The sequence below is a fragment of the Eublepharis macularius genome, chromosome 3 (genome assembly GCF_028583425.1).
Source record: "Eublepharis macularius isolate TG4126 chromosome 3, MPM_Emac_v1.0, whole genome shotgun sequence".
Classification (NCBI taxonomy): domain Eukaryota; kingdom Metazoa; phylum Chordata; class Lepidosauria; order Squamata; family Eublepharidae; genus Eublepharis; species Eublepharis macularius.
In genome coordinates this window covers 3,810,384-3,837,188 of record NC_072792.1, presented here as the reverse complement: position 1 = coordinate 3,837,188, position 26,805 = coordinate 3,810,384, and the positions used below count along the sequence as shown (strand labels likewise).

At 47.2% G+C, this 26,805-nt stretch overlaps 2 protein-coding genes across 2 annotated transcripts in view; one reads left to right on the top strand and one right to left on the bottom strand.

Annotated features, from left to right (window-relative positions):
* The window catches only part of EPSTI1 (epithelial stromal interaction 1), a 78,367-nt gene extending 76,460 nt beyond the window's left edge, over positions 1–1,907 (bottom strand). The window contains exon 1 of the mRNA XM_054973042.1: positions 1,749–1,907. Within this exon, the coding sequence (XP_054829017.1) occupies positions 1,749–1,876 (128 nt within the window). The 5' untranslated portion in view covers positions 1,877–1,907. The remainder of the gene's footprint in view (positions 1–1,748) is intronic.
* Positions 1,908–7,684: 5,777 nt separating this feature from the next.
* DNAJC15 (DnaJ heat shock protein family (Hsp40) member C15) overlaps positions 7,685–26,805 on the top strand; it is a 31,173-nt gene continuing 12,052 nt past the window's right edge. The window contains exons 1-2 of the mRNA XM_054975036.1: positions 7,685–7,811; positions 20,687–20,738. Coding sequence (XP_054831011.1) covers positions 7,704–7,811; positions 20,687–20,738 — 160 coding nt within the window. The 5' untranslated portion in view covers positions 7,685–7,703. The remainder of the gene's footprint in view (positions 7,812–20,686; positions 20,739–26,805) is intronic.

Here is a 26,805-nt window from a genome sequence, read left to right as displayed (position 1 = left end):
TCATTTCCTCTATTAAAGGTACAGAGCATTTCTCTTTTCTGTCTTTGTACACGCACGCATGTGTGTGTATTCGGGCAACACATTCTTATCAAGTTTATCCAGCAGTTCTGTCAAAGCCAGAGGCAACCCTAGTCACTGCACCAAGAGAATTTGGACTCGTGGGTCAAAAAGGCTGGGAACCACTGCCTGAGCACATGGACTGGTGCAACGGACCCAGTGCTGCAGGTGCGTGATGCACGGTAGCAGGCTAGCCCGGAGGCCAGGCAGGAACTTGCCTGTGCTTTGGGGGGAGGTGTGCCAAACTGCAGCTGCACAAATAGTCCAGACTATTTGTGCACAAACTGTTTCCACGCTGGTCATCCACCCCGAGTTCAATGCTGCTGGGAAGCCATTTTTCCCCCTTTGCTTCCCCACAGCATGAGGGCGCATCCAGGCACCCTCCAGGGGCTCTCCGGCTCCTCTCTGCTCTTTCTCAGACCTTTGTTGTGGCAAAGTTTGGGGAAAGACCACAGCAGAGTCTGGATAGCTGCTGTGTGGGTGGGAAAATTCAATTTTTCCTGCCCGAACTGCAGCCATTTCCTCCCTCCTCCAAGAGGCGACCTTTTTTTTTTAATTCAGCAATTAATTAAATATACTGTTCTAAGTATATGCCTATCATCATCTTTGACTTCCCGGCTTTCATTTTTTAAAAAAATGGTTAGCCCTTACTGTTGCTGAGCTATAAGGGGAAAGGCATGTCTCCACAATAGAATGGGCAAGAGATTTGCTTTTGTTTTAAAAATGGAAGCTGAGATTTCAGAGAGCCCGTCAAACAGAGCCTGTTATAAGGCTCAGTACAGGGAGGTTCAACTGCCCCTAGGGGGGGGAAAAAGCCCCAGTGGCCAGGTGCGGAGAGCCGCTGGGGGTCCGGGGCAGGGAGAACTGCCACGCGGAAGCCCTGCCGCCGCCGGCTTTGCTCAGCAGCCACACAAGCCTGCCCCATGGAAGCCCCCCCGCGAGAGAGCGGGCGTCTTATTTGGAGGCGGGGGGGGGGGGGGCTCACGCAGCAAGGGCCCCAGCACGGGCCCTTGGGAGGGGCCCACGCGCCGGCCGCGCTCCCGACGCCCGCCTCCTGGGCCGCCTGGGTCGGAACAGTTTGCAAGGCGGACGGACGAGCCGCGCTAGCACGGGGCAGGGCGGCTGGTGCGGGTTTCCAGGTTCCCCGGTAAGGCTTCGGCCGGGCGGGAACATCCACGCGGCGAGATACGGAAGGCGCGTTCCCACGCGAGGCCCGGCCCCGCGCCACTAGCGCCGCTCGCCTCCGGGCCGGGGCGCCCCAGCCAGGCACCGCCGCGCGTTTTATTCACGGGGAAGCTGCGGGGAGCGTCTGCCCCGCGGCCGTCCCGAGAGGGCGCCTCGCAGCCCCGCGCCCGCCGCCAGCCGAGGGCCAGGGCCGCCCGCCGCGCCTTCTCCGGGGCCGGCTCGGGGGCTGCGCTGAGGACGGGGCCGCGGCTGGGCGCGCAGGAGTCCCGCCGCAACCCCGGCCCGGGCAGCAGGGAGGGCGCGCAGCCCCGGGACACCCGTGCGCGCGTCGCGCCCCTCGCCGGCCCAGGCGCCGCTTCGCCACTCGAGAGGCGCCCCACGGCCGCGCCCGGCCCCTCCGGCGAAAAGGGCTGCGAGAGCCGCGGCTGGTCAAGCCGGCCCCGCCGCCCTCGGGCGCTCGTCCCTGCTGCCGCCCGGCTTGCGCGCGGCTCCCCCGGGCAACTCACGGCGGCTGATGCGCGGGCTCCTCCTCCGGCCCCGGGACCCCGCCGCCCTCGAGCCCGCCGGAGGGCGCGGCAGAAGGAGAGGCGGCCGCCAGCCCGCGCCCGTAGCGCCCCGCTCCGCCTCGGCTCATGGTGCCGCCGCAAGCCTCGAATGCCCGTCGCGCCTGCCTCGAAGGGAAGCGCAGAGAAACGAAACGAAACTCTCCGCGCCCGCCGGACTTTCGATTCCCCGCCACGCCACGCCCCGCCCCGCCGACGCGCGATGACTCCCAAGTCAGCCTCCTGGGCGTCCCGCAAGGTGTGCCCGGAGGAGCCGGATGCCCTACGCGGGTCGACTGCGGAGAGTCCTGCTCAGGAGCCTCCGGCACGGGACTTAATCCAGCCCCGGGCAGCGGTCAAGACGGCCCTGCGCAATCCCGGGCCCCTCAAGGCTCCCCTCTCTGCCTCACTTCCACCCAGGGGGCTTCCCTCCTCCTCCTCCTCTCCTGTAAGGCCGGTCAAGGCCGAGCGTGTGCGCCTGGCCCGGCCCGGGCAGAGCAGGGGGTCGGCACCCGCGTCTCCCTGGCACTCCCAGAGCCTCGTCCGATGCCCGGCCCGCTCCCCCGCGCTGCTTTCCCGAAGGAGAGGGGCTCTCGTGCTTAACTGCGCTTAGGACTTCAGAGCTGTTCGCCCAGAATCCTGGTCGCTCTAACTCGGGAGTAAAAGCCTCGCTCCCTCTGCTGCAGGCGGCTCTGCCCCTATCCTGGGACAGGAGAGGTTGGCAGGGGCTGGGAGAAGGCGGCGCTCGGGCTCGGGACAGCGTGAGCCGCAGTATGCCCTGCCCAGGATAGTCCAGGTGAACCTGAGCTCATCCGATCTCAGAAGCTAAGCAGGGTCGGCCTGGGTTAGGAATTGGATGGGAGACCTCCAACGACGCCCAGGGCTGCACAGGCAGGCAATAGCCAGCTGCCTCTCTCAGTCTCTTGCCATGAGAACCCCACCAGGGGTCGCCATAAGTCAACTATGATTGGAGGACACCACCATCGCCAATCACGGGCAAGCCTTTAGGGGTCCTGCTCATTAAAGGCACAGAAGGCCACCATCGCCGTAACTCTGGCAAAACACAGGCTGCACCTTTAGCCTGTCCAGAGATCAGTCCCAGCTGCTGCAGGAAGAGAGAGCCTGTGGTGGTCTGGAGCAGTGCTGCCATGGCCCAGCCAACCAGGCTTCCCCTGGCTCCCAGCGCAGCTTTTCAGAAAGCCAGCTGGGCCATTAAAAGGGAGGAGGCTGTTGTTACTGGCTGTCCTGAAGGACTGGGGGGGGGGGACCAGTAAGCTTTCCCTCCTCTGCCCCCTCCCCCGCTTTCCTTCTTTTTATTCCCCATATGTGAATCTTTTGCTGCATTTGGCAGAAGAATGGGGGTGGGTGATGGCGCAGCAACGTCACGTCAATGACATGATGCTCTAGGATCCAGAGAAACCTACGGCTTTGTACAAATCCTAGAGTGTCATGTCATGTTGGCATCACACTGCCGACATGACACTGTTATACCTGAAACAGGCTGTCTCCTCCCGTGCCCCACCCAATAAGACACTGGAGGCCAGGAATAAGAAGAGGGCGAGGTTTATTTCATTGTTACCACTGCGGGAAGGAACCAGGCATTTAAAAGCCACCCAAATTGCTTCCCGCTAACCCTCCCCTAAGCAGAAGAGCAAATCTGACATCAGAACATCATTACAGCATGATCGGTTAATTCTTACTTCACCATTAGAAATTTTAGTACGCATGTCACCTATGTTAGTGCAAAGCCAGCTGCGCACATCAGGCCTGCAGAATAGTCTGTTCTAAACCTGTAACTTCTTAAGGAACGTGATGCTTCTCTGTTATCTAGCCTGCTCTGAGACACAAGCAAAGAGGAATTTTGCTGTTATCTGGGAGAAACAACTAACACCATAATTTCTACTGTCAGCATTTTTAGCGTAGTTGAACAGACCAGTGTCCGTTGTAAATCACTTAAAGTCCACCAGCATCTAATTGGCTGTTAACTAATGTTGCGAATGTAATTAGCTGGGCTATCAACATCACTTCCAGGTGTTTGCCGGAAGTGACATTGCTTTAATGGTGTGAAGCCACTTTTTGGACGTTTTTTCCTCTACTACTGTCAAGAGGTAGCGGGCAACTATTCTGCCTTCTGCGGCAGCCATTTTGGTTTGGCCCCACCTTCTGCAGCACAGCAGCCATTTTGGGGTGGTGCTTGCCACCCCCTTTCAAAATTCCAGAAGTTCCTTGCAGTAAGCCATGCTCTGCTCAGTGGGCCAGTGGTTTGACCCTTGGGTGGTCATTGCCAGCCAATGCATGTGGAACTGCAGCTCTGGCTCCCTGCAGCAATGGAGATGGTGCCACTTTCTCCACTCACCTCCTGCACTCTCCTCCCTCCTCTCAAGAGTGCAGCTTTATATGTGAACGGCCTGAACCGAAGACCGTTGACTAAGCAAGGCAACAGCAGCAAGGAACCTCTCGCCCTGCCTCCTCAAAGAAATGGATGATGCAAAGACATGCAACGACCCCCAACCATCCGTTGAGTGCTCAGTTTAGAACTGGAAATGCTTCTTGCCCAGGGTCACCTGCAGCCAGAACTGTCCCCTTCCTACAGGCCTTGCTCTTGGGAGTCTAACAGCAGTTTGACACACGGGACGTTCAGCTTGTTCACCAGCGTCATTTCTGCTGCCAGAGCAGCAGGATCCTTAGTGGTCAATACAAAGGTACTAAAACTAACACAGAGATGCTCTGTTATAATTCAGTGCAGTCCACAAACATTACCCTGGAATTGCCTTGGTCTGTGATTGCCACCTTTAAAAAAAAACAGGGCTCTTGTTTGACTTCCAGCCAGACGACTGCAGCACACTGTATGGCAGGGCTGCCCTCGGAGATGGCCCAGAAGCTACAAGGGGCTTCTGCCCGGGTCTTGTCATTTGGAACTTCACATCACTTGGGCTTCAGCGTGGGCTGCCGTTACCTGTTTGCTTCCAGGCCCAATTCCAGGTGCTGCTTTTATGCTGACAGTCCTTCGTAGCCTGGGACCCTCATACCTCATGGGGCCGCTTCTCCCTATGAACTCCCACGTGCAGAGTGCATTCTTCAGAGCACTGCCCCGGGTGGTGCCTCCCGCCTCGTCAGCTCAGCTTGTCTTCAGCTCAGCCTTTGCTGTGGTGGGGGGTCTGCCTGCAGAGCTGTGGAGATGTTTTGCACAAGGCATATCAAGGAGTTTTATTCTGTGGGGGCTAAGGAGCGGTTGAGGCTGTCAGATGCTGGAGCAGCTGGGAGAGCCCTGGAGGCTGTTTCTCAGGGAGGGAGTTGGATTCTCTCATTTATTCCTTCTGTCCTTGCAGCCTAGCTTTGCTTTGTAAGCTGCCTTAAGTTCTCGGACAAAGGCTGAGAATAAATGCTGTCATAAATAAGTAAAAAAAACCCCTGTGCTGTATTAGTTGCATTGCAAATTCAGGTATAGCTTTTACTGGTGTGGTGGAACAGGTGTGTGAACTGTGAGATAAAGCAGTTAAAGTGTTGCTATATCACATGCCCGGGTGCCAGCATATCTGCCATATTCGTTTCCAAGAAAGAATGTATGTGTGTAAAATGATTGGTTAAATGGAAAAGGAAAGCAGAGCCATTTTCCTGCCTCCCAGGCATTCCCCTCCCTGGATATAGCTGTTCCCCATCTTTTTTTCATTCTTGGAGAATCCCAGGAAGAAAAAAGCCAGCAGGAATAATGGTGGTGGAAGCACAGCGACTCTTCTCACAACCTGCTGCCTAGGAAAGTGAGGGAAACCCGTGCAGACACACAGCTGTACCACTCTCCAGACTGGTTACCCTGCCCAACTTTCACTGTAATGGCTAGAGTACCAGAGCAGAGAGGAGGACTGAGATTTAAATAGAATAAATAAACAAACGTGGACAGAGGGGTGTAGTGCAATGGCTGCTTTCTGTGGCATTGGAATACTCCCTAGTTCTGTCCATGCCACACTAGGAGGGCCACTCTTGGGGATGAACACAAACTCACAGTCTCTTGGAGGCGCTGCCATTTACAAGGTAAGATACGCTGCGACCAGGTTTGCCACCTTTCTTCATCCTGAAAGAGCAACAGCACCATTAAATTCAGTGGTTTGTAACTGGACATCCATTATATATCCAAGCAGCCAATTCTCTTAGCCAGAACTCCGGCAGTTTGCTGCCAGGCTTAGCAGTACTTGATATTTGAATTTCTCTGACCTTTGCTGCTGATTGCAACTGCCACCTTTTTCTAGAATGTGTGCCCCGATTCCAAGAGCCAAGCATTCTGTTTACGTTCGAATGTACGAACTCTGACCTTAAGAACTTACAAGCAATTAAAGCTGTTTTGTCTTTATAAAGAAGATGGGTTTGCAACGTGTCTTACTTAATGTCTTCTGGAGAATATACAAAGTAGCACTTGAAAGATATAAAATGTATTGAAGTATTTATACCCCACCTTTTCCTTTGTACAGCAAGGCAGATTGCGATTTGTAGTTAAAACAAGATTTAGTTAAAAAAACGGAAACCTCTGAAAAGGCCCGCAGTTCAAACCCCATTAAAGACCACTACAAATAGAACAGGCTTGCAGTGCCTCCCCCAAACCTCCAAGGACAGCATTTCGTTCACCTTTTCAGGGAGTGCATTCCATAAAGAGAGGGCAACCATCAAGAAGGAACAGGCTTCAAGAGATGGCCAGCGAGATGTAGCTGATCGGAGGCACTGCTTTTCCAACAGCGAGGCTGGATTGCTGAGTACCCCCAAGCTCTTGACCTGCTCTGCAAATGTCAATGCCAATCCATCCATCACAACCAGACCCATTCTTTCAAAAACATCAGCCTTCCCGAGGAGCATTACCTCCATCTTGTCTGGATTCAACTCCAGCTTGTTTGGCCTTAGCCACAGCCAGATACTTGCCGTTGTTACTCTCAGTGCTCAGGAAACTGCTTGCAAGCTAGACACCTGTCAGTATGACTGAGGCCCATTTATCATTTTGGCCCGAATCCATACTTAGCCTCCCCACCCCACCTCTCCCTCCTGTGCTAATGAGCTGCTGTTTTAGGCGTCACCCCAAACTCCCCCAACCTGGACAGGAAGCCACATGAATTGCTGTATGAGATCTTCCTGGAACTGTCCTTGTCCTCCATGTGATGAGGTTACAGTGCAGACTTATCCCCTCTGGGTCCTTGAGGCACTCATGGCCTGAAACCGTGTTTCTTAGCACCAAGTGACAAACTGGTCCCAGGCCTCAAGGTGGGGGTGGGGGTGGGGGAGGAGATGGAAAACTGGGCGATATGACTAAATTTATTCGGACTTCTCTGCTATGTTGGCGCACGTTCCATTTTTAAACTGCTTATTTTATTTAAAAGTATTCTTTTCATTCATTCTTTTATTCAAAAAGTCTATACAGCACACTGGCTTTTTAAGCAATATCGAAAAAATTAGGATAAAAGTCACAAAAACAAGAGAACCAGCATTTTAAAATAAAAGAGAAATATGCAAAAAAAGTGACGTTAAAATCTTTAAGACTCCATGCCAATCATCAGGCTTACATCTTGGGTTACTTACACCGGTTTGGTGTACTAGTTAAGAGCGCAGGACTCTCATCTGGAGGGCCGGGTTTGATTCCCCGCTCCTCCACTTGAAGCCAACTGAGAGACCGTGGGCTAGTCACAGCTCTCTCAGAGCTCTCTCAGCTCCACCCACCTCATAGGGGATAGTAGGGATAATAATAACAAAGTATGTTATTATTATCTCCGTTGTAGGGATAATAATAACATACTTTGTAAACCGCTCTGAGTGGGCATTAAGTTGTCCTGAAGGGCGGTATATACATCGAAGGCGGTTATTGTTTAGAGCGGCCATGCGCGGAATGTCCCGGGCAGGCACCCGTAGCCGCTGCCCCGCCTCCTCCTCCTCTCTCGCCCGGCCATGGCAGGCGGCGGCGGGCCCTCCTCGGAGCCTCTGCGCTACGCGGAGTACGCGGCGGCCCGGAACGGCGGCTTCGGCGGCGGCGGCGCGGACTCGGGCGCGGGGCTGGTGAGTGTCGAGGCGGCGCGAATCCCCGTCCGGGGGTGGGGGGGTGGGGAGGCAGACTGCGCGTGCGTGCTTGGCCGTGGCCCTCCTCGCCACGCGCCGCGTCCCCATGGCAACACGCGCGGCCCTGTCCGCTCGCCTGGGCCCCGAGCGGCGGCGGGGGAGGCCCGGAGTCCGCAACGGCGCAACGGCCGCGGTTCTGTGGCCGCCCATCCCCCCCCCCCGTTCCTCTGCCTCATCCCCACAACAGCCCTGCGGGGTGGGTTAGGCTGAGCGTCAGTGACAGGTCAGGGTCACCGTGGCAGAACTCGCGTCTCCCAGGCCGTAGGTCGATTCTCTTAATCGCTGTCTCGCAAGCCCGTCGGCGCCTTACAGGGCCTGGTGGAATAGCCGGGCTGGGCTTTGCTTTTGCAGGGAATAGCGGGGGGAGCGGGGGAGTGGGATGCAGGGAGCATCAGGTTAAAGGGTAACCCCCCCCCATGTCCTCTGTCGAGGCTTCCTGCTGCAGCTTATTGCCCACCCTCCATTTGCAGCAGCCCAGAGACGTAGGCAGAAAGGGAACCTCAAAGCCCACATTGTTTAAAGCCCCTTTGTCACGTGTGTGTGTGTGTGTAGGCATGTGAATATCTCTGTATTGCAATGTGTGCATGTATGTGATCCTGGATGTGTATAGCTGTGCTTTATATACAGCAGGACTAGCAGCCCTTCCAATCCCATACCCACCTATTGTTTCCAGTCTGGGAGGGTGGTGTACCAAAACCATTCATCTCCATTTAGCTTACCAGCCTTTTCCCCATACCTTTTACTTCCTTAGTCCTTATGCTATTGCTCTACTGTATTCTAGAGTTACGCCTTTGGAATAATAAAGTCGTATTTAAGAAGCATTGCTTCATTCCCTACCAAATGTCCCTCACTGCTAGGTGAGGCACTCTTGAGCAGCTATACTCCTTGGCAGTTCCTGGAGTACAAGGAGAGGTCCTCAGCAGGGGGGCAGATATCTGGGGGGGGGGGGAGTTACTGAAGGGCAGCTCCATTGCCCTGCCTAACAGGACAGTTGGTGAGAAATAATGGCTTTCTCCTCCAGTCTCCCAGCCAGGACTCTGCACAACTGAGAGAATTTTGCTTGGGGGCTGGAAAAGAAACATTACAGGTATATCCCAGGCAAATTAGTAGAAACTGTAAGCAAAAATAGACTTCTTAAATACACAGAACAAAACTGCTGAGGGAAAATCAGCATGGCTTTTGCAAAGGAAAGTCCTGCCTCACCAAACTTTTGGAGTTCTTTCAAAAAATGAACAGACAGATAACAGTAACCCTGTAGACATTTTATACTTGGACTTTCAAAAGGATTTTGACAGAGTACCTCACCAAAGACTCCTAAGTAAGCTTAGCAGGTATGGGATCAAAGGATGGCCTCTTCTGGATTAAAAAGTGGAAGTAAGGAGCAGGAATGAATTGGGAGGAACTTAAAGAAGCCAAAGATCTGAAAATTTAAAAAGACACATTTAAACGGAAGGAGGACTTTATAACCAAGGATAGATCTAAAAAAATTGCCAGAGTTTGTAGAGAGCTCAGTATGAATTTAGGCTATCGAGAAATGCTAAACACAACACAAAAAAAGGGTTATTTGGTTATGGTCAGAGGATGAAAAAGATTGAGGACGTGGTAAGCCCACTGCGGGGAGAGGAAAGTGAAATTTTAATAGGTGATAAAAAGAGGGCAGAACTGCTCAGTTCCTACTTTGCCTCGGTCTTTTGCAAAGGAAACTGTGCTCAGCCTGGCAAAAAGAGAGCACATGTAGGCTGGGATAGGCATAGGAGTGGTATGTAAAGGCCTAGCTTCTTTAAATGAAATCCTCAGGACCAGATGAATTGCATCCTAGGCTACTAAAGGAACTTGCTGATGTAATTGTGGAGCCTCTATCATCTTTGAGAATTCTTGGTGAACTGATGAGGTGCCAGAAGATTGGAGGTAGGCAAATGTTGTCCCCATCTTCAGGAAGGGGGGAAAGGAGGATCCAGGTAACTACCGACCCATCAGCTTGATGTGCATACCTAGAAAGCTTTTAGAACAAATCATCAGTCAGTCCTTGAGCATTTTGAAAAGACAGCTGTGACTGCTAAGAGTCTGCACATGTTCCTCAAGAACAAACCATGTCAGACTAACCTTATCTCCTTTTATGAGATAGTTACTACTTTGGTGGGTCGGAGGAATGCTGTGGACATAGGCCATTTTCACACAGCTTACCTTCTTCCGGAAAACAGCAAAATCTCGCGTGAAGACGCTGTTATTGCATCTTCTTGTGCGATTTCGCGTGATAACAGCACCTTTCGTGCAATTTTGTGCGAGATTTCGCTGTTTTCCAGGACAAGGTAAGCCGTGTGGAAACAGCCGTAGTTTATCTTGAATTCAGTAAGGCTTTTGTTAAGGTTACACATGGTGTTCTTGTTGACAAGTTGGTAAAATGTTTGGATCCTACTAATGTTAAGTGGATTTGTAACTGTTTGACAGATCACACCTAAAGAGTGCTTGTAAATGGTTCCTCATCCTCTTGGAGAGGATTGAGAGGTGGAGTGCCTCAGGGATCTGTTGGTTCTTTGTTGTTCAACATCTTTATAAATGACTTGGATGAAAGAATAGAGGGGGATGCTTATTACATTTGCAGATGATACTAAATTGGGAGGTGTAGCAAATACAGTAGAAGAACAAATCAAGTTTCAGGATGATATTGACTGGCTGGAAAACTAGGCTAAAACTAACAAAATGAGTTTCAACAGGGATAAATATTCTGCATTTAGGTAGGGAAAAAAATCAAAGGCATAATTATAGGATGGGGGGAATCATACACAGAACATGAGTCAGTAATGTGATGCGGGAGCTAAAAAGGCAAATGTGCTCTGGTTAGAACTCACTTGGAGTCCTGTGTTCAGTTTTGGACACTACAGTTTAAGAAGGATGTTGACAAGCTGGAATGTGTCCAGATGAGGGCAACAAAGATGGAGATCAAGTTCTACGAGGAAAGGTTGAATGAGCTGGGTATGTTTAGCCTGGAGAGAAGACAAACTGAGAGGTGATATGATGGCCCTGTTCAAGTACTCGAAGGGCTGTCACATAGAGGATGGAGGTGAGTTGTTTTTCTGTTGCCCCAGAGGGTTAGACCAGAACCAGTAGGTGAAAATTGAAGCAAAAGAGTTTTCAGCTAAACATTAGGAAGAACTTCCTGACGGTAGTTCCTTAGTGGAACAGCCTTCCTCAGGAGGTGGTGGGCTCTCCTTCCTTTGAGATATTGAGAAAGGCAAGATGGGCACCTGACCACTATGATGATTCTGTGACTCCATGCGAATGTACACAGATCAGGAGAAGGAGGGCATGAAGAGATGAGATAGTCTGAGGCTCTTGTGGCCTCTTCATACATGCCCAGGGTAATGCTTATCACCACTTGGGGGTCAGGAAGGAATTTTCCTCCGGGCCAGATTGGCCAGGGGTCCTGGAGGGTTTTTGCTTTCCTCTGGATAAGGAGCCAGGGTCACTGGAGGAGGGGAGGTAGCTGTGAATTTCCTGCCTTGTGCAGAGGTTGGATTAGACGACCCTTGGGATCCCTTCCAGCTCTATGTTTCTATGACAGTTCTTGCAATGGAGGGAAGTAGGCAGTGGGATCCCACAAGGATCGGTCTTGGGGATGATGCTATTTAATTTGTTTATAAATGATCTGGAATTGGGGTAAGCATCGCAGTGGCCAGGTCTGCAGATGACACAAAACTATTCAGGGTGGTGAAAATTAAGGCCAACTGTGAAGAGTTCCAGGAGAATCTCCACAAATAGAGTCAGTAGGCAACCATGTGGCAAATAAAGGCAGTGTAACATTGGAACAAAAAAAACCCCATGTTCAGGTATATGCTAATGGAGTCTGAAGTTGCTGAAACTGAGAGGGAGTGAGACTTTGGGGTCATAGTGGATAGCTCAGTAAAAGTGCTACAGCAGGGGAAAAGGCAAACTCTGTGCTGTGAGGATTGTTAGGAAAGGGACAGAAAATAAAACAGCCAATATTATAATACCCATGTGCAGCCTCATTTGGAATACTCTTGATGATTGTATCTCAAAAAGGATATTGAAGAGCTGGGAAAAATACAGAAGAGGACCATCAAGGTGATTACGGGGTTGGAGCCCCATTCCTATGAGGGAAGGCTGAGGAGTCTGGGACTTCCTGGTTTAGAAAAGTGACAACTGAGGGATGATATGATAGACGTTTATAAAATTGTGCATGGGGCAGAGGGAGTGGGCTGGGAGAATTTTTTCTTCCTCTGCCAAAATACTAGAATTTAAGGACAGTCAATGAAGTTGATGGGCAGTAGGTTCAGGACAGACAGAAGGAAATATTTGTTTTATTTTACAAAATTTATATCTTACCTTTCATGAGAAGCACCAAGGTAGCTACTTGGTAAATATTTATTTACACAATGAGTGATTAAAATGTGGAATTTGCTGCCAGAAGATGTAGTGACAGCTACCAGCATAGATAGCTTAAAGGGGAACTAGACACATTTATGGAGGATGGGTCTGTCTGCACCAGAGATTTCTGGATTTACAGTACCCACTGAATGTAGTGAGAAAACAAATCAACAAAGTCAGAATGATATCAAGGGATGACCTGCTACAAGGTAAGCCCGAACAGAACAACAACAGAATACCACTGGTGGTCACATACAGTTCTCAGCTCAAACCAGTTAAACACATTATTAATGACTTGCAACCTATGCTGGACAATAATACTTCTGTCTTACAGGCATTGGGAGGCAAGCTTTTTCTTTACACAGACAGCGCCCCCAACCTTAAACTACTCGCTCACAACAATGTGTGCCCCGCAGGGACACAAACTCTGGGACCAGGACCTGCCATAAACCAAGATCCTAGCTCTGTCCCCATATCCATTCCCAGGCCCTATGAGAGGGGTGGTCAGCAGGTGCATCGCACTGGGGCCCATGGGCCCAGAGGGGGCCCAAAGAGGCTGAAAGGTGGCCCAAGAGTTTCCTGCACTTTGCATATGAAGACTGGAATTTATATCTTATGTTATTCGCCTACATAGCATAGTTTTATCTTTTACATTCCACTAGGGGCAGCATGGGCCAATTAGAAGATCACGTGACTCTCCACTCTCCAGACAGGCAGGCAGAATGTTTAGGCCGGTGGCCATTGTTGTAGTGGATGTGTTGGTGTACATGAGGGGGGGGGCGTGCTGAGGGGCTCGAGCCTCCCCCCAGATTTGGCCGGGGGGGCTGAGCCCCCCTGGTCAAGCAGTGAACTACATGGGGGCTGAGGGGCTCAAAGCCCCTTGGATTTGGCCATGGGGGGCAAGCAGTGACAAGCTCACATGAGGGACTAAGTTACAATGGCAGACGAAGCACAGGACTGTCCACCCCTCCTGTTGTATCGTTACAATTTCCATGATTCTTTGGGGCTTTGTTCTTGTTTTTTGCTCATACGTATTTTTGTGTTTATTAAGAATTTATAATCTAAATAATTTAGTTTTCTAAAATGAAAACTTTTCTAAAACTACCCACAAACTGAATATAAGGGAGAAGAATGGATAACTTACAAAGACTTATTGATGATGGATGGAAATACTTATAAAATGAAGAGACAAGAAGACCTTCCGTTTAAATACGGTTGGTTGCAATATAGACAAATTAATGACTTATTTGAAGTTGATAAAAGAAAGGTGGGGTTTAGGAACAAGAACTCAGAATTAGAAGATCTTCTGTTTGGAGGTGGAGAGAAAATGATATCTAAGTTGTATAAACTATTACTGAAATGGTATACAGAAGATGAAATAGTTAAGACTCAGATGGTGAAATGGGTGATAAATGTCAATAGAGAAATTACAACGGAGGCCTGGGAATATATGTGGAAAAATACACTGAAAATATCAACATGTGTCAATTTAAAGGAAAACTGTTATAAAATGTTATATAGATGGTACTTGACACCGAAGAAAATAGCCAATATGGGTAAAGATATGTCAAACAAATGTTGGAAATGTAAACAACATGAAGGTTCTTTTTACCATATGTGGTGGATGTGTGAGAAGGCTAAATCTTTTTGGGCTAAGATATATGAGAAAATGTTGCAAATCTTGAAGGGAAATTTGAGTAAAAGTCCGGAGCTGTTACTGTTAGGATTAAATATGGAAAGATTAATGTAAGAGATAGAACATTGCTATTTTATATGATAGTGGCAGCACAATATGCACAATACTGGAAGCAAGAGAAGATACCAGGAATCGATGAATGGATACAAAAACTGTTGCACATGGCAGAGATGGACAAAATGACGAGGAAATTGAGAGAGCAAAACTTAACAGAATTTCAAGAAGACTAGCAGAAATTGAAAGATTATCTAGAAAATAAATTGGATGTAAAAGGAAAATTGCTGATTTTTGATAATTATTAAAAAAGATAGATATGTAGAGACTTTACCTTTGTTGATAGGGATAAGAAGTAAAATTAGAGTTAATGATAAGAAATAGAATGGTTCTAGCGCTGTTGGAAGTCGATATAAGAAAGGGGAGGGGGTGGGGGCACATAACAACCATTTAAGGGAACAAAAATTGGAATGTATTAATGTATATATATGTTGACCTACCCAATAAAAAATTGTTATAAAAAAAAGAAAAGAAAACTTTTCTAAAACTTTCACACTCACACCAGCCAGCAGCTCCAACCACCCATCATCATGTTTTCTCTGCAATCAATGCTACTCTGTTAAGGACCAGTTTCTGTTCCTTTTAATAGGGAAAATGTAAGTCTATTTTATTTTGCTTTTCAGTTATATTATCATTACATTGTATTTTGGAAATGGAAAACTGGGAGAGCGTAGGCCCTATGTTTCCTTGTTGAAATAGCTTTCAACAAGGTTATTACTGCTGTTTTGTTTTTTGAGGGTTTTTTTGCTGTGTATGGAAGAACAGTTAGTTTTTTCATGGTAGGGGGGGTGCTGCTTCAGCCACTCCTAAGCTCCTCTTTCAATTTCCATTCCATTTTTAAATGGAGAGGTGGTATCTATTGCAGAAAAGGACAATTCCTAAAATTGAGTACTATCTTTCTGAAGCAATGAAAAAACCCATCTGCTTGAACAGGATTGGGGGGGGGGCAAAATTTCCTTTTGCCCTGTGTGCAGCCTGGAGAGAACATTGACAAGGAATGTGCACTCTGTACATGTTCATGCTCTCCATTTTCCTGGTACCTAAAATGGTGTGATCCAGTTTCAAAGGGGTGACCAACTAGCTAATGCCTAGAGAAGAAATTTTTTAAAAAGTTAAGTAGCACATTAAAAACTACAGCAATGTATTGCTATAGAATTTGGGGATTCTTTCAATAGATAGATATTTTGTGTTTTCTTCGAAACGATTGGAAATGCACGTGGAATGAAGCCAAAATTGTTGCACCTACCCTTAAGATAGAAATAAAATTCTCTTGTGGATGTGGTGGAGTTACGCACAAGGGGGCCAGGCTGCATGATAACAGACCTGATGCTAACTTGCTGGAAATGAATGACCCAGATGATTCACCAGAAGAAGCCTACTTCAGAAAGTCTGTGTTTCATGTTTTGGTAGACAGTGTTATAGCAGGATTAACTGTAAGATTCAATGCTGTGAAGCAGTCGGCTGAAAAGTTCAATTGCTTACGGAAACACCTCACCATGTCTGAAAGGGACTTGAAAGAAAACGCTTAATTTTTATCAAAACAAGATCCTGAGGGCCTTAATGATGAGGATTTTTTGACAGAAATGCAGCATTCACCTTCAGCACATAAGGCAAATTTTGGAAATGCCCAGTTCAAACCACGGGATCTGTTGAACATACTAACATAACACAGGCTGGGTGACCTGTTTCCAAATGTTTGTGTCAGCTGACGAATTCTTTTAACAGTTCCAGCAACAGGAGCTTCTGCAGAGAGATCATTTAGCAAACTCAAGCTGATTAAGATTTTTTTAAGGTCTACAGTGTCTCAAGAACGTCTTGTGGATTTGGCCAGGCTGAGTATTGACTCAAGCATTGCCAGAACTATTAATTTTGATGCTGTCACTAGAAAATTTTCACAAAAAAGGCAAGGAAAGCTCATTTTTAAGTAAACACAAAGCCTATTTTTTAATCTTTTTTGACCTTATGCTTAAAACCATTGTGAATTTTAAAAATGACAGCTAATGGAGCAGGAAAGGGGCCCTGAATTTTTTTCGCAGCACCTCATAAAATTCCTCTCAGAGGCCCTGTCCATTCCCAACAGTACAATCACGGGACCTAACTGCAAAAGAAAATTTTAAAAGCTGCCTTCTTAGGCTTTTCACTTACTCATCTTCCAACATTACATATGCCATCAAGCGTTAGCAGTTCAATTCTCTGTATTGCACAAACAGGCCTGTCCCTTTGCAAAAGAATTAATGGACATAAATCTGATATAAAAAAGATCACAGCATTTTAAAAACCTGTGGGAAAACATTTTAATCTGCTAGGGCACTCCATTGCTGACCTGACAGTAACAGTTCTCAGAGAAACTTCAAAGGGAAATTACAAGGCAAGATTGCTGAAATTGAGTTTATTTGCAAATTTGGAACAATGGCTCCCTCAGGGTTGAACTGAGACATAGGCTTTTTCTTGCATTACAGATTCTAATTTTACACACTTTGCACACTTTTACACACTTTTACACACTTGTTCTGTCAAGCTAATTACAACATGTATTATAGCCAGCTTCCTGACAATCTAATTAGCAATACCGCTCCCACCCTCTGCCTGGACTTTAAAGACTCCTACCTTTCCCCACTCCCTGCGTCTAATGAAGGGAACCCTGCCTGACTCTTGAAGGGGCAGAATGCTGGGCTAGGTGGACCAGCGGGGCTCCTCTTAGGCTCTTAAAAAAACAATTTTGCTAAGTAAACTATTTTACATTCAGTTAAAAATGTTCACAACCTTAGGACATTTACCTGTTTTTAGATTAATACAAATTTTCCTATAAGGTAAATATTTTCTATTAAAAGGGAAGGGGATGTATTCCTTTTACAGGGCAATGGAACTGTTCAGAGAGTGCAGAGGGTGCGCAAATGCTTAAATTTCTTGCCACCAGGCCCTTCTTCATCCGTCCGTGTTATTATGAGCCTCTTTATCATGTAAATAGAAAATACCTGCTTTCCTTCATCCTGTATGGGAGGGCAGGGGCAACAAACATCACCCTTTCCTGTTAGCGAAATGAGCTGCCTAATTGCCGTGTGCCTCCTGTTGTAAAAATTAATGTTTGTAAACTGCTTCAAGAGGCTTAGATTAAAGATGCTACACAAGTGGAAAGAATTATTCTTGAAAATGATGACTTGGGTTTCTGTAACAAGGCAAAACATGACAAGAATTCCAACAGTGAATTGTAATCACTTGAAGTGGTTTGTCTGCTGAGGTGTTAAAGAATATTAATGTGTCTTTTGTGGGGAACGAAGGCAAGCTCTGAATTGGTGCAGTGTGTTAGCTGTCTGTTGGCAATGTATAGGACAATGAAATAGAGTTCCAAGGAAGGTTGAGTTAGAATTCCAGAATTTTTTAAAGTTACTTGCTGTTTGTAAAGCAAGTACTTTAATAAAACCTATAGAAAACCTGTGAAGAGATTTTTATACATTATAAAAATTTAAGCATAAGCCTGGAAAATAAATTAGGAGCAATGCAATAGTTACTGTGAGCTGGTCAGCTGGGGTGTACTGCAAAATTTCCCCTCCACTTTCCCATTCTATAGGTATGTTATGCATAGTCCACCTTTCTCATGGAAAGTCAAGGCAGATTACATAGTGTAAGTCAGTGTGATCTATGGTTGAGACATGCAATAGACAATGTAAACGGATTTGGATAGCATAGAATTTGAAAATAAGCATAAATCCGATACGGAGCTTAAAAATGCTAAACAAGCATAAGTAATTAAACATGATTCATTAAATGATGCAGAAATAACCTAGTAGAAGCATACTTATTGTAACCCAGTACACAATAATACAGTCTGCAGTCCATATTCCTTTACCAGCGCATCTTTCTGAACCATTTACTGTACAGCCCTCCTAGCTGTGCCTAAAAGCTCTCCTGAATAATTCAGTTTTGCATAGTTTGTGGAAAGCCAGGAGAGAGGGAGCCCTCCAGACCTCATTAGGCAAGCCGTTTTGTAAGGTGGGGCCACAACGCAGAATGTGCATGTACGGGCAGCTGTTGATTTTGCCCACTTGCAGGGTGGCACCTACAGAAGGCCCTGCTCCGAAGACCGAAGCTGCTGTGGCAGAGCACAGGGAGAGGTGCCTTCCTGCAGATATGAGGGGCCAAGACCATGAAGGTCTTTGTACGTGGTAGTCCTAATCTTGAATAGCGCCCAGTAACTGATGAGAGTTCAGTGGAATGACTGCAGAATGGGAGGGATATGCATGCTCCACCTAGCTCCTGATAATAATTGAGCTGTGGCATTCTGCGTCAACTGGAATTGAGGAGACTTTGAGGGAAGACCTATTCAGAGTATATTATGGTAATCTAGTCTTGATGTTACTTTAGCATGGATTCAGGTGGCCTGATGAGCCATGTCAAGGTAGGGGGCCATCTTCTAGGCTAGACTGAGTTGGAAGAAGACATTTTTGTAGCTGAATTTACTTCTCTAGCAGCAGCGCTGGATCCAGTAAAACCTCTAGGCTCTTAACCAAGTCAGCAAGGGTCAGGAGCCAGTTTGGTGTAGTGGTTAAGAGCACGGGACTCTAATCTGGAGAGCCGGGTTTGATTCCCCACTCCTCCACAAAGCCAGCTGGGTGACCTTGGGCGAGTCACAGTTCTCTTGAGCTCTCTTAGCCCCACCCACCTCACAGGGTGATTGTTGTGGGGTAATAATAACACTTTGTAAACCGCTCTGAGTGGGCATTAAGTTGTCCTGAAGGGCGGTATATAAATCAAATGTTATTATTATTATTATTCAGTGAAATCATATTGGAAGTGGGAAGCACAATGTCCTTAAAGAGCTCTGCTTTCTCAGTCCACATCAGTTCCATCTTGTCTGGATTCAGTTTCTGTTTGTTAACTCTGAGCCATTTGACCGCAGCAGCCAGGCAAGAACTCAAGACCTCTCCTGCATCACCAGGGGCTTTGGACAGAGAGATACAGAGCTGGGTTTCATCCGCATATTGAAAACATCTAATTCCAAACCTACAAACAGTTCATCCTAAAGGCTTTACGTAGATGTTGAATTACAGGGGACTAAGATTGCTCTGCGTAACAAGATACTTCTTGTAGGACCCAAGTTGGGCAAACCTAATAAGAACCCTGATACATCAGAGCAGAGATCCATCTAATTCAGCACCTCGTCTCACACAGCGACCAACTATTAATTCTAGAGGGCTGACAACAGAGCAAAGAAGAAGAGGCCTTCTTTTGATCCAGAGGAGTGAGCCGTGTTAGTCTGTAGTAGCAAAATCAAAAAGAGTCCAGTAGCACCTTTAAGACTAACCAATTTTATTGCAGCATAAGGTTTTGAGAACTGTGGTTCTCAAAAGCTTATGCTACAATAAAATTGGTTAGTCTTAAAGGTGCTACTGGACTCTTTTTGATTTTGCCTTCTTTTGAAGTTGCTTCCTGGCACTGGTATCCAGAGGTGCTTGTCTGTAATCAGTATAGCTACTAGCCACTGATAGACCTATCCTCCATGAAGTTGTCTATTCCCTTTTTAAAGCTGTCTGTTTCTGGAGCAATCATTACATCATCCTCTGGCAGCATTAAGTAAAGATATCCCTGCTTTCAGTCTGCCCTGAATCAACTTTATCGGATGTCCTTGAGTTTGGGGAGAGGGAGAAAAAGTTCTCTGTTTACTCTCTCTGTCCTCTATCATATCCTGATACATACTGAACCAACGTTTTTGTGACGGAGTTGGCATAAAAATGTCAGGATTGCCCAGTGCTGCATACTGGGCAAGAGGCCGGTAAAGGCTTGAAACAGCAGCAGGAAGGGAGTATGATTGACACGTCCGTTCCCCCTTCTGTGACTAGTCATTGAGTGATTCTGCACACGTTGGATAATGCACTTCCAATCCTCTTTATAGATCATTTGGAATGGATTTTTTTGTGTGCGGAACAAAAAATCCACCTCAAAGGATTGATAATGTGCATTGGAAGTGCATTATCCAAGGTGTGCGGAATCAGCCAGAGAGAGAATGGCAGTTGGCAACAGAATGATGAGCGGATGGTTGGTGCTAACAGAGGGTGGGGGTGACAGAAAAAACAGATGTGTTAGAGAGTTGGGGACCAGGGAGGGTCAGACTGAAAGTTCTCCGTCTGAGGAAGAAAGGGAAAGGTGTACCCTTACTATTAAAACACAAAGTTTATGAAGTGCTTTTAGTCTAAATACTACAGTGGGAAAGCCAGTCCTAAATTTTACTGAAACTCAAGAGATCTGGGACTTGTAGTTGGCCCAGAAAGTGGGTAGAAGGATTCTCCCCTTCGGCCAAAGGAACAGGGCTATAGCTTTGATATAAGTATAACTCCTTCCTGGGTTGGTACCTTCTAGCTCCAGATGGTGGGGACACCCGAAGCAGGGCCTCTGAAGGTGGCTAAACGGAGCAAGTATAGCGCTTTGACTGGTGTAGGAGAGAGCACAAGGGGGACTGGAGGTCCTGAACTTGAGGATGGCTGGAAGGAAAGGGCGTGGCCTCGAGTGTTTATGGCACGTTGGAACTGATGCTGTGGTTGAGAAATGTCCTGGTGGAAACAGGAAGAGGGGTACATATTCTAGGCTTGAAAAAAATCATGGTTTTGCTACTTGTATAAACTAAGTATCTTTTCAGATATCTTGTCTCCTTTTGTAACAACTTGATATCCCTGCTTTTTTATAGGCCAAATCTATGATAGCAGTTGGTCTGGGTGTTGCAGCTGTGGCCTTTGCGGGTAAGTAAAACAAATTGTGGGAGAGCAAAAACAAGTGCGCTTGTCTGGAAGTACACTGTGTGATGATGGGCTTTGCTCTTGAATGAAGGCAGAGCTCTGAAGGTGGCTTGTGCAGAGGCAGGCTCCCGTCTGGGCTGGTCTGCTGCTGGGGCCAGTGATGATTAACGGAGAGCTACACACAAACACAACTGTGGTGTAAAATTTATGTAGGAAATGTCTATGCCAACTCTCTGGAGACCTGTAAAAACCTGGACATTTTATCTCCAACAGCTTGAAAATCTGTATTGGTTTTTCTGAATCCACGTTTTGGGGGGCAGGGGGTTGCTTTGTGTGTTTTAATGGCCTAGGCAATTGGTTGTTTAATTCTTGTGTGGATCTGTATCAGTATCTGTATCCCTAGACCCTTTGTCCCTGCAAGGGAGGAGTGTGCAGATGCTCTGACACAACTTTTTCTGCCTAAGAATTTGGGAAGCATCGGAAAGATGCTTCTACTGTTTGCTGGAAAATATCCCCCTAAAATACTCTACTGCAGTTTCAGCCTCTCTAACTCTATTTCACCTCCTGTTTTGAGGCCTTATTTCTCTCTTGCGTACTTCCTGTTCAAGATTCACTGCCAACCCTGTTCCTCTGAACTGATGCTGGCTATGTAGCCTTGCAGCCGAGTTGTGGTCCTAGTTGCATGTGACTCTTGCTTCTAGTAAAGGATCTGCAACCATTTCTTCCTCACTTTTTGCTCTTGTAACCACATATCAGGGAAAAGGACTTCAAGAATCCACTCTTGAAATTTAGGTTCCATCATACATGGAGATGATCACAAAAGCGTAATGCCTCTGTATTCTTCTTTCTGCTGTCTCCAGCTGTTTATAAGCTTATTTCACTTACGTTCCATTTGTTGAGCTCTCTGCTGCACTTTGCAGTGTCCAGTATTCACAAATCCTGTGCTCACTGCTTCTGTGTTTCTTGTCACTGTTATACATTATGCTCTCTAGAGAGCTGGCAGTGCTCTTCTGGGTGTGCAGTTGAAGGCGGTGGTTGGAGCCTGTAACAGGTCCTTTTATTAGTAGAACTTTTTTTTTATGCACAGAGCAAGACTGTGTAGTTAAGACCTATTCACAGAATCATAGAATTGGAAGGGGCTATACAGACAATCTAGTCCAACCCCCTGTCCAGTGCAGGATCAGCCTAAAGCATCTCTGACAAGTATTCATCCAGCCTCTTCTTGAAAACTGCCAGTGAAAGGGAGCTCACCACCTCCCTAGGCAGCTGATTCCACCTTTGAACTACTCTGTCTGTGAAAAAGTTTTTCCTAACATCCAGCCGGTACCTTATTGCATGTAATTTAAGCCCATTGCTTCGAGTCCTACCCTCTGCTGCCAACTGGAACAGCTCCTTGCCCTCCTCCAAATGACAGCCTTTCAAATATTTAAAGAGAGCAATCATGTCCCCCCTCAACCTCCTCTTCTCCAAACTAAGCATTCCCAAGGCCCTCAGCCTTTCCTCGTAGGGCTCAGTCTCCAGACCCCTGATCATCCTCGTCGCTCTCCTCTGCACCCTCTCGATTTTGTCCACATCCTTTTTGAAGTGAGGCCTCCAGAACTGCACACAATACTCCAGGTGCGGCCTGACCAAGGCAGTATAGAGAGGGGCTATGACCTCCTGCGATTTCGACGCTATGGCCCCTTTGATACAACCCAGGACTGAATTGGCCTTTTTTGCCACCACGTTACACTGACTGTTCATATTTAGTTTACAGTCCACACTTACCCCAAGATCTCTATTAACAATTAAGATTTAGGATCGCTTACACAGACTGCTTAAACACTGAAGGCTTTGGTGGATAAGGTCACAGCCACCTAATCTAGTCTTTTTGGCAGGAAACCCAGCGAGCACCAGGGACCAGGAGGCCTGAGATCTGTCTTCTGCCCCTGCTTGACCTATGAAGGGAAATCAACTAGGGGCTCTGTGATTTTTTTCTTGCTACAGCCTTAATAATTGCTGAGGATGCGTTTTAGAATTACAGTTTGTGGTCCAGATCAGAATCAATATATGTAAATCTCAACATGGCCCCATCTGTGGATACTTAAATCTGGGGGTTAGAGCCATGAACAGACAAGACAGGTACATTTACAAGCCTGAGGAAAACCCTGGGTTTGGAGAAAAATCTGAAATCAGATATTTCAACCAAAAAGCAGGATTTGTATTGAAAATAACAAAGATCAACAGCATACAACACACACACACACACACACAACACGCATTCAGAGCTAACTAGGAAAGAGAGTAAAGGTCAGATGATATTTGCCATCCAGAGTGTTAAGCGGCCGGCGCTTCAGGAGGGTGTCAGAACTGTGGCTAGATAATGTCCTTACACCAGACTACCTCCTGCAATCAGACAACAGTCCATTGTTTCCAAAAGGCTTTTACTGGAAAATAGTTCATTATAGTCCACTAGCCTGAATGCAATATTCAGGATGGTACATATGCATTGTTACCAATGACTGGCAAAGCATGAGGTACAAAGTAACAGATCACAGTAGGCCCAACCTCCCCCCATAGTTCTCAAAACAACCCCTTTGAAGTCAGGATAGCGAAAGTTTCCCAAGGCCGGTTCTTGGTGGAACGTCGGTAGCCAAAACAATCCTCCTCTGTGAGATAGCTGCCTGGGAACCTTGGCACCTGTGAAGAGAGCACTAAACACTGAAAGGATTAAAAATGGAGTCGGTTAAGCAAAGCAGTACAATACAGCATTCTGAACCTGACATTCTGCCCCCTCTAAGATGCCCCCCCCCAGGTTTATGTGGGTAACGAGAGTGAAATGCCTTAACTAATCTAGGAGCATGTACATGTACAGAATTCACCCACTCATCGAACCCAGAGTCAAAGTCCTTCCATCTGATGAGATAAAACAACTGATTTCGTTTTATTTTAGAGTCCAATATTTGTTGAACTTCATAGTGGGTTTGATCATCAATTAACGTAGGGATGGGGGGAGCACGGGTGTGCCACTGGTCTGCAGAAAGGGGCTTTTTTCAATAAACTAACATGGAAGGTATCATGTACGTGGCGTAAATTCTTTGGTAAATCCAAGGCAACAGTCACTTTGTTGATTACTTTGCGAACAGGAAAAGGTCCCAGATACTTTAACGCTAGCTTGCGGCTGGTTTGGCTTACTTTCAAGTTCTTTGTGGAAAGGTAAACGAGATCACCAGGTTGCAATTCCCATTCCGCCGCACGGTGGCGGTCAGCGTACTTTTTGTAATCCTGTTTGGCTTTGATGAGGTGTTTTCTAATTTGAGTCCATTGTTGGGCTGCCTCCCCCCACCACTCGGTGACGTCTTTGGAAACTGGAATAGGAGGGGGGAGCTCTTCAAACAGAAATGGCTTGAAGTGAAAGCCATAGACGACTTTGAAGGGAGTTTCCCCCGTGGAAGCGTGTACGCTGTTATTATATGAAAACTCTGCCAAGGGGAGCAAGTCAAACCAATCATCCTGTTGGAAATTAATGTAACAGCGTAGAAATTGTTCTAATATCTGATTAGTTTTTTCCGACTGTCCGTCTGTTTCCGGGTGATGGCTTGAACTCAAACCTTGTTCAATGCCCAGCAGTTGTAAAAGCTCCCGCCAGAAGTTGGCAACGAATTGTCCGCCGTGATCCGAGATCACCTTGGATGGAAAAGAATGTATTTTTACAATGTTTTTTATGAAAATGTCGGCTAGCTTTCTAGCAGAGGGAATTGTGGTGCAAGGTATAAAATGAGCTTGCTTGGAGAACAAATCAACCACGACTAAAATACAGTTGTGCCCCTTTGAGGGGGGTAAGTCAGTGATAAAGTCCATAGAGATTATTTCCCACGGTCTACTTGGCGTTTCTAAAGGCTGTAAGAGTCCTGGAGGTTTGCCTTTTTGGGATTTGGCGCTGAGACAAATGGGGCAAGACGCTACATATTGGGAGATGTCTTTGCGCATGCCCGGCCACCAAAATTGGCGTTGCACTAAGTGAAGCGTCTTCAAGTACCCATAGTGCCCCGCCGTGGGAGCATCATGACAACGTTGCAAAACTTCTTTCCTTAAACTCTTGGGTACATAGAAATGATCTCCCCAAAGCCATTCCCCTTGATCGGAACGTTGCAGTTTGTCCTTGGGCACATCCTCCCCCTCCTTCTCCACTTCAGCTTTCAGTTTTTGTCTCCACCCTTGATTGGGTTGAGGGGATAGGGTTGTGCGACTGCGTGTGGTCACCACGCCCCCCAATTGCGTAGGCGAAAAGACTGTGTCAATTGTCTCCTCCCTTTTGCTTTTGTGTTGGGGCATGCGTGATAGAGCGTCGGCCAAGAAGTTGGTTTTGCCGGGGAGACAATTTAAAGTGAAATCGAACTTGGAGAAGTATTCTGCCCATCTCAATTGCTTGGCGTTTAACCTGCGAGGGCTGCGTAGGGCCTCTAAATTTTTATGGTCCGTCCAGACCTCGAACGGATGACAGGCTCCTTCTAACCAATGTCTCCAGGTAGTGAGAGCCGCTTTTACAGCAAAGGCCTCTTTTTCCCAAACATTCCAATTCCTTTCCGCCTCTGAAAACTTTCGGGAGAGGAAGGCGCAGGGTCTGAGTTTATCATCCGTTCCCCGCTGTAGCAGCACCCCCCCCCAATTGCAGTGTCGCTGGCGTCAACCTGCACTATGAAGGGGCGATTTTCATCGGGGTGCTGTAGAATGGGCTCTGAAACAAACTGCGTTTTGAGGTGACGGAACGCGGCTTGGCAGTCAGGCGTCCAAGACAATTTTGCACTTGGCTTTTTAGCTTGGTCCCCCTTATCTTTGGTTTTTAACAGTTCGGTCAGGGGGAGCGTGATTTGAGCGAAGTTCGCAATGAACTCTCTATAAAAGTTGGCAAAGCCCAAGAAGGATTGTAATTCTTTGCGGGTCACGGGGGTTTGCCAATTTAATACAGCCTGTATTTTGCTTGGATCCATTTTCAAGCCCTCCTGGGAAATGCAGTAGCCTAAGTAAGTGAGTTCTGTTTTGTGGAACTCACACTTAGAAAGCTTAATGGGTAGTTTGTTATTCATGAGAGTGGTTAAGACTCTTTTTACAAGGTCCACATGTTCCTCCTCAGTCTCCGAATAAATCAACACGTCATCTAGGTACACTACAACGCCTTTGTAGAGGAATTCATGCAACACTTCATTGATCATGGACATGAAAACCGATGGGGCCCCGGCCAGGCCAAATGGCATAACCAAATATTCATATTGGCCGAGGGGCGTGTTAAAAGCGGTTTTCCATTCATCCCCCTCTCAGATACGGACATGGAAGTAAGCGTCTTTTAAGTCTAATTTTGTAAAGACCTTACCTTGAGCCACGACGTTGAGTAGATCTCTGATGAGCGGGATGGGGTAGGCGTTGCTGGAGGAGACCGCGTTGAGTCCCCTAAAGTCCGTGCACAGTCTTAGGCCCCCGTCTTTCTTTTTGACGAAAAGCACTGGAGCTGCGTGGGGGTTGTTTGCCGGGCGAATGAATCCTCTTTGAAGGTTCAGGTCTATGAACTTGCGGAGCTCCTCTCTTTCGTTAGGGCTCATGGGATATAGACGGCCCTTGGGCAGCGAGGCGCCCGGTAATATTTCCACAGCACAGTCCGTCCTCCTGTGAGGAGGTAAAGTATTAGCTTCTTCCTCTGTGAAGGCTTGGGTGTATGCTCTGTATTGCTTGGGTATTTGGTTAATTTCTTCCTGGGTGAGGAGAGCAGGCTCAGTTATAGTAGGGTTAATACCCCAGTTTTGATTCCAAAGATGATTTTTGCACGATTCTTGGGTGAATGTGATGCTTCCCTCTGCCCAGTTGATATACGGGTTATGATCGCATAACCACCGGCTCCCCAGGATCAAGGGGTATTTCGCCGTGGCACTAATGACGAATGATCTTACTTCCCAGTGTTGCCCCATGCCGGTTATGACCGGAGTAGTTTCGGTAGTAACTGGATTCATGTTAGTGCCATCCATTTGCTCGAAAATTATGGGTATTTCCAGATCTTTCACAGGAAGCACTAGTCCGTTTACTAGAGCGGGTGCGATAA